At 43.1% G+C, this 8219-nt stretch overlaps 1 protein-coding gene across 1 annotated transcript in view; it reads right to left on the bottom strand.

The window, feature by feature from the left end:
• The window catches only part of LOC149461206 (GATOR2 complex protein MIOS-A-like), a 34515-nt gene that overhangs the window by 7626 nt on the left and 18670 nt on the right, over positions 1 to 8219 (bottom strand). The window contains 4 exon segments of the mRNA XM_089678669.1: positions 388 to 592; positions 3820 to 3969; positions 6357 to 6436; positions 6439 to 6514. Coding sequence (XP_089534795.1) covers positions 388 to 592; positions 3820 to 3969; positions 6357 to 6436; positions 6439 to 6514 — 511 coding nt within the window.

The raw sequence follows: 8219 nt of genomic DNA, 5'->3' as shown, positions 1-8219 counted from the left end.
ATTTTTTCCTTATCAGGACAAGTAGATTGTCACGAGGGAGAGGTAGATTGGGACCCCGACTTAGTCCCTTGGACAAGTTATTTTCAGATAAATAGCACAAGCTGCTCAGTACAATTCCACAATTCAGAATTCTAATATAATATCCCCATCATACAGTTCCCTCTGTGTGGTGTACAGTCTTGGCTGGTCACACAGACAACTGGGTGCTCATTTGAAATACACAGATCCTCTTTCAGGATTGCTGACGAAACAGCATCAGTTTGAAGCCCAATTCCAGCTTACAACCAGCACTCTCACCAGTAACAGGAATGTCCTGGTATAGGACCTCCTAGTGACAAGTGTCAGTACCAGAAATGCTGGATATACAAGAGATTGACAGATCCTCACCTGGGCTGCTGGACACTGGATTCCCCATGTTTATAAGGCACAAAGCACAGCGGGGGAGAGGCTTGCGGCACCCGGGGCAGCTGGTGAACTTGGATTTGGTGGGTGACCCGCTGACTCCATACTGGCTGAGCCCTCGGCCCTGGTGGGGGACTGAGGAGCAGCTATAAGAGATGGACTTTCCGCAGAAGTTACAGCTCACAAATACCTGGAAGATGAGATCAAAGACATACAGATATAACTAGTGTCTACATGCATGGCCAGTGTATGATAGGTTTTTTATCTGGAGTTGTATATATAAACCAGAGTCATGTCTTCTCTGTGTGTCACTTTTCTGAACAGCATCATGCCAGAGGTTTGGTGGCACGTCAGTTTATGGCTGGTGTTCAAATTCAGTTGATAAAAAGCTGAACTGTGTCCAGGGCATGAAAAGCACAGAAGTGTAATGAGGGTTAGAAACACTCTGTTGCCCTAGCGGCAATTTGTTTTTTTTTCCCCAAGGGCTCATTCACACCATACGTGCATGAAAACTGATGCGGAGATTTAATTTGCAGAGACATTGGTTTTTATGCGAGCTGCAGTGCGTTTTATACACATTGCAGATTCCTGCGCAGAAAAAATACGCACATGATACCAGTGTTGTGGTGTGAACAGGACACGGCGAAACACTTTTTTTGTGCCTTGCAGAACACGTGCAGAAAAACTGATGTCGCTGCACCATGGTGTGAATGAGGACTAAAAGAGACACACATGTACTTCCTGTTGTCCCAAACATTATTATTATTATACAGTATTTATTATTATATATATATTATTACACATCATGACTGTCTTCAGCTGAGAGATTTACTTTGCACAGGGAGAGATACACTAAAACTGGAGAATCTGGTGCAGCTGTACATGGGAGCCAATCAGCTTCTAACTTCAGCATGTTCAGTTAAGCTTTGGCAATACAACCTGGAAGGTGATTGGTTTCTAAGCGGATTTGCACCAGATTTTATACTCTCCAGCTTTAGTAACTAACGCCCATAGTCTTTCAACATTCCACTTATGAACAAGAAATGACAGATGAGCCAAACCCACAAGCAAGTGTTCAGAATTGTCGTCATAATCTAAAATAGTCAAAAAAAAAAAAAAAATCAATGCATTTCAGTGGCTACAAAAGTCCCCCTTCGTAGGAGGAATAGAAATGTTTCACTAATAACCAATAGCACTTAACCACTTGCTGATTGCATAACCTAGTTATACGGCAGTAGAGTGGCTCTCCTGCGCCGGATCATGTACCTAGTACGTGATTTGGCACTTCCAGGTGGGGTACGTGATTTGGCACTTCCAGGTAGGGTACGTGATTTGGCACTTCCAGGTAGGGTACGTGATTTGGCACTTCCAGGTAGGGTACGTGATTTGGCACTTCCAGGTAGGGTACGTGATTTGGCACTTCCAGGTGGGGTACGTGATTTGGCACTTCCAGGTGGGGTACGCGTATGCACTGCCTTCGACCCAGCTGTGCTGTGATGGATGACTGCCAGCACCCACTGATTGGCAAGGAGAAAGACAGAACAGAGATCTGCCAATGTAAACAAGACAGAGCTGTGTCCTGTCAGTAGGGATGTGCTGGATTTTGTTTCCCTGCAAAGCTGGGGATAAAAACCAGCACATCCCTCAGTGAAAGCACCACACAGTATACACAGAAACACTAGTTAGGCAAACATTTAACTCATTGATTGCCCTAGAAGTTTAACGCCTTCCCAGCCAGTGTCATTAGTACAGTAACCGTGTAAATTTTTAGCACTGATCACTGTATTAGTGTCAATGGGTCCCTTAAGATGTCAGATTGTCCGCCACAATATTGCAGTCCCACTATAAGTTGCTGATCGTCGCCAGTATGAAAACCTTAGTTTGTAGACACTATAACGTTTGCGTAAATCAATAAATATACACTTATTGGGTTATTTTTTTAACAAAAATATATAGAATACATATTGGTCTAAATTTATAAACAAATTAGATTTTTTTTTTTTATTGGAAAGGTTTTATAGCAGAAAGTAAAAAAGATATAAATTTCGTCTGTGTACAGTGTTGCATGACTGCGCAACTGTCAGTTAATGCAGTGCCAAAAAGCAAAAAAAAATGGCCTGGTCACGAAGGGGGGTAAATTTTTCAGAGGGCCAGTGGTTGAAGCAGTCAAGATTTTCAACCAAAACTTCTCAGCCCTGCTGGAGGACTTTTGCAAATCGTAACTTTTGTAACACATTAGCTCTCCTCTGTTGACTGCTACGTCTAATAACCACTTGTGGACTGCTCGCCCACAATGACGGGTCGCCTGCACAGGCAAAGTGACACCTGTACATTGCTGCCTGCTTCCGGGTTCAGAGTGCACGCCCGTCCCACATCCACCAGCTGTAATTGTACACAGCAGAAGCCTGTCAGTAAGTCCCGGCTAATGATTCACGGTCGTGACTTGCAAATTGGCTCCATACGATCACGGCCCAGAGCTCTGTGTTGATAATCAACACAGACCTCTGTACAGAGGAAGGGATTTCTCTGTTGATGGGGAGCTGACAACTAAACCCGTGAATGAATACAAGGATATGTGCGCACCAAACCCTTTACCTAGGGGCACAGCTTTGTACTATTCAACATTACATGACACTGCTATTTTCTTTCAGCATTTGTGTAGTAGCTGCACTGGACATCTGCATGGGTATTCACATGATGTCTGAGCAGCTGTAATGCCCCACTAGAACAGTGTTTCTCATCCTTTTTTCAGTCAAGACACCCTTTAAATTTATGGATCATCTCAAGGCACCCTTTAAATTTATGGATCATCTCAAGGCACCCTTTAAATTTATGGATCATCTCAAGGCACCCTTTAAATTTATGGATCATCTCAAGGCATCCTTTAAATTTATGGATCATCTCAAGGCATCTTTTAAAATTATACACAATCTCAAGGCAACCCATTCTAAAATGTAAAAAACTACTCCACACACATCCAGTATACCCAATGTTAGAGTTGATTTATTCTTCCAAAGCAAATACACCTTTGCACACCGGCACTGACTAGTATTCCAGTGTTTCTCTCCTTCACTCTGCTAATATGACCCCAGTGCTGACAGAGAGGGGCAGGGCAGGGCAAATCAAGGATGATGTGATTGCACCCGACCTACTCCTTATCGACTGATGTCATTGGTTAGGATGCTGGCAGCTAGGTCATAAAAGTGCACAATGAAAACCTATGGCTTTGTGTACTAAAAGTCAGGATTGATCCATCTTGCTAGCTTGTATACAATTTTTTGGCATTTTGGCAAGGCACCCCTGAAGAAGTCTGAAGGCCCCCCTGAAGAAGCCTGAAGGCACCCCTGAAGAAGCCTGAAGGCACCTTGGTTGAGAAAGGCTACACTAGAACATCATCCCCCTTACAGACAGCCTCACCTGTGCTAAAGGCTTTGAGCTGGGATCCAGTTTGCTGCGATGGATGTCAAACTCGGCTCTCTTATGCCAAAACCTCCAGGCGTCTAGAAGGTTCCTGTAGCTTTCTATCCAGTACTGGACTCTCTCGTCTTTCAGCACCTCAGGAGAACCCTGAACAACAAAAAGACCAATGTGCATTTGTATACTCAAAGCCTTAGACCAGACAGCCCAGATCATGTTGATGTTTAAAATGTTACACATTATGCAATACACAGATTTGTCCTACGGTCCAGGAGAGAGGACTTTAACAAATACAGCTGCGAATGTCATTATTTTTGTCATTTTGACAGTCCTCTGTAGCACCAAGTAAAAGACAAGAGTAAAATAAAGCTCCACCTACAAGCTCCATGTTGATGCAAAGGATGTGATGGCAAGTCTCTTTAAAAAGTGTCCCATGCAATAAAATGTGACATTTCCCCTCCCCCCCCCCCCCCCCCAAATGAAAAAACTAAAAAAATAAATAAAAATTCAATCTGATGAAGAAAAGCAAAAACCCAGTAACTTCCTGTATGCACCAAGGCCATCACCAGTGCCTACAGGAAGAAGTCAGTAACTCCAAGGTAAAAATGGTTTCCTTTTTTCCCCCGCTTTATTTATTTATTTTTAAACTTTAAGCACTTACTGACCACCTCCTGTACATTTACGGCAGGTCAGCGGCAGCTACAGGCACAATCACGTACCTGTACGTCATTGCCTGTTTCCGGGCTGGAAGAGCGGGCGAACATGCTCCTGCCTGACTACTCCCTGTGATTTGACACAGCAGGAGTCGATCAACAGATCCTGGCTGGGACCCGCTGATTGGCTGTGTCAGGTCACAGCCTACAGCTCCCTGTTGATAAAAATGCAGCTGCATACACAAGGACAGATCACTTTATTTCTTTTCCCTACAAAGCAGGGAAAATAAACAAAGCGATGTGTAGTAAAAAGCAGCACATAGTAAACTCATTAACGCTTGCTAGGCACACAATTAACCCCTTGATTGCCCCGGATGGTAACCCCTTCCCAAACAGTGTCATTAGTACTGTGACAGTGCATATTATTAGCACTGATCACTGTTCGTGTCACTGGTGTTGTCAGTGTCAGTCAGTTCCCACTCAGTTTTGGTCAGTGTCAGATTGCCTGCCACACTACCACAGCCCCACTATAAGTCACTGATCACCGCCATTACTAGTGTTAAAAAAAAATATATAAAAATTCTAGTATATCATAGTTTGTAGAAACTATAACTTTCATGCAAACCAATTAACATGCACTTATCAGGATTTTTTCTTAACCAAAGACATGTAGCAGAATACATTTTGGTTTAAATTTATGAAGAAATTTGATTTTTCAAATTTTTTTATTGAATATATTTTATAACAGAAATAAAAAAAAAATTCTTAAATGTTTAATCTTTTTTCATTTATATAGTAAACAAAAAAAAACCAAAAAAAAAAACCAGTGGTGATCAAACCCCACCAAAAGAAAGCTCTATTTGTGTGAAAAAAATGATATAAGTTTAATCTGGGTACAGTGTTGCATGACCGAGCAATTGTCCGTTAAAGTAGCACAGTATCACATAGCAAAAAGTTGTTAAAGTGATTCTAACAGCTGAAGGTTTTTTACCTTCATGCTTTCTATGCACAAAGGTAAAAAACCTTCTGTGTGCAGCACCCCCCAAACACTTACTTGAGCCCTGATCCAGCGATGTCCACGAGAGCCTTGGTTCTTCATGGACTCTCATTCCTGATTGGCAGAGGCAGCAGACACAGCTATTGTCTCCTGCTGTAGTCAATTACAGTCAGTGAGCCAATCAGGAGAGGGAGGGAGCTGGGCCGAGCCACGGCTCTGCGTATGAATGGGCACGCAGAGATGCGGCTCGAGAGCATGCCTGCTTGGGTGCCCCCATAGCAAGCGGTTTGCTATGGGGGCACCCAACAGGAGGGAGGGGCAAGGAGCTCCGGCAGGGGACCTGAGAAAAGGAGGACCCGGCTGCTCTATGCAAAACCACTGCACACAGTAGGTAAGTATAACATGTTTGTTAAAGGGCCAGGAGGCGCCGATGCCAAGGAGTTAAAATTAAGGGTTTCAGAAGCCAGGAGGCGGGGCGGGGTTTTAGGGTCATGTGACTCCCGTGATTCGCGGTCACATGATCGGGAAAGGTCCAGATCGAAAGAGGAGATCGGTACTGGATATGTGTGCTGGGAGCGCGCAGGGCAAGCACATATGTTTTTCTTCATTGCACACAAATGTGCGGCTGCTCGGTGTCAATGCCCAGACGCCGGAAGGGCGCACATTTGAGTGCGGCCGGCGCCAAGAGGTTAAGAAAAAAAAACAAACATGACTTTAGTATCACCGTAAAGCGATTCTAAGGCTGTAGGCTGAGGGCTGTATAGATGAAGCTATCAGCTCATAACTGTTGCTGAAAACAATTACTACAATCCAAGTCCACCCATAATCCTGAATAGCTGGCAGAGTGATGAGTGTAGCCTGAGCAGCCAATTCCTGCAGGGACTCACCTGTAACATACAGTAACTGGCAGTCTGTACATCACCCGTTCTATCAACATAACTTTCCATCAAGTCCACTCCGTCCTTGTTAATCCAGTCAACACAATCCCTTCCAGGTTTCCCGTATCCTTCATATCCTGAGTCAACTTATCAATGTATTTCATTAACTGCAATAAAAAAAAAAAAAAAAAAAAACTCATACTAAGGGGTATTCATGTGTCTGACTTTTAACATTTTTCAAATCTGCCCTCATCTTTAATACAGCAAAGCCCAAACCCAGACATAAGCAAATTAAGACAGATTTTTGATCACAATTTTAAGTCCAACTTTAGGAAAAAATTTTTTCATTGTTATAAATGTCTCCTAGGATCACGTATCTCTTTTTGGCACAAAATGTATTTCAAATTGAATGACACATTGTAAATGCCAGGTGTCATGGCCCTGCCCTCTGAGGGCGTATCATCTTGGTGTCCTTCATTTACAGTTACTGGTGCAGAGAAGGGGGACATTCAGATGGTAGAGTCAGAATTTGTTGTAAACAACATGAAAGCATGGATCCATCCTGCCTTGTATCAGCGGTTCAGGCTGGTGGTGTAATGGTGTGGGGGAGATTTTCTTGTGTGTACCTAATAAAGTGGCTGGTAAGTGTACAGTGTACTGAATGCTTCTTAGTTTTTGAATGCCGAGCACAGCAGATCTTCACAAGAAATTGCTGATCTTCATGTTTATTTATTAACACTTTATTTCCATTTCTTAAAAAGTAAAACTTTAATTTAATTAAAAAAAACAAACAAACAGACTCAGTAAGAACCACCCAGCTCAGAGAAGAGGCAAGAAAGAAGACACTCAGTAGTCATGTGAAAGGCTTAAAGTATAAGTAAATTTTTTTTTTTTACATTTTGGTAAAAGTGTGGAGACGGATTAGAACACCTGTCAGTTTTTATTGCCGTCTGTGTCACAGTTAAAGGAGAACTACAGCCAAAGCTCTTTTGTCTGTATTTTTCATGTGGATCACAGAAGTGCAATTCATTCTGCACTCCTGTGACCCGTTTTCAGCGGACTGAAGTCTGCTGTTGGCTGACATCTCTCAGCCGATCCAAGCCAACTTCACAGTTAGGATCCACCCCAGAATCAGGAGCGGCACCTAGCTCAGCCTCTCAGCAAAGTGCTGAGAGCCTGAGCAAGCTGCTCCCTTCCCCTTCACAGTCCAGCGCTCCAGTGAGCACTGCTGGGGGCTGAGCAGGCAGTGGTGACTGAGAGTCACTGCTCTCTACTCAGGGCGGAGAGGAGAACTCAGCGATCAGCAGTCATGTGATCGCTGAGTTCTTAGCCTTCGAGCCAGCGGGGGACAGATGAAGCATTGGACTGATGCTTTGTCCACCTAGGTAAGTATAATGGGGACGAAAAAAAAATAAACCTAAAATTCTCTTTTAAGAAGATTCACCCTATTTGTCCTGTTTGCCATCTTCATTGAAAGTGAGAGTAAAGAAAATCCCAAATTTTTTGTTGTCCCCTTCCATTGGGGACACTAATGCAGGCCATAGATGGGTCGAAAACCGGCCGTTTTTTTTAACAAAAAAAAAAAAAAAAAAAAAAAAAAAAAAAAAAATCGGTCGTTCAATAGGTCGACGTTACCACCAACAGTTAAAATCTCCTTCTCCTTCTTCCGATTTTCGACCCATCTATGGCCTGCATAATTCCGGTGACCTAGGGAGTTCTCCTAATTCGTAGAAATTTCTTCTCACTTCCTCTTTGGCTATGGGACAGGAAGTGAATGGAAATCTACCCAATGGGGCACAGATGGTGAAAAAAAAAAAAAATCTGACAGGGGTTATAACCCGCAATTACTCTATCCAAAATGAAAGAAAATGT

This window comes from Staurois parvus, unplaced genomic scaffold (assembly GCF_062004578.1).
Source record: "Staurois parvus isolate SC_StPar_1 unplaced genomic scaffold, SC_StPar_1.0 ptg000208l, whole genome shotgun sequence".
Classification (NCBI taxonomy): domain Eukaryota; kingdom Metazoa; phylum Chordata; class Amphibia; order Anura; family Ranidae; genus Staurois; species Staurois parvus.
The sequence above is the reverse complement of the archived record's forward strand: the minus strand, read 5'-3'. Positions and strand labels throughout refer to the sequence as shown.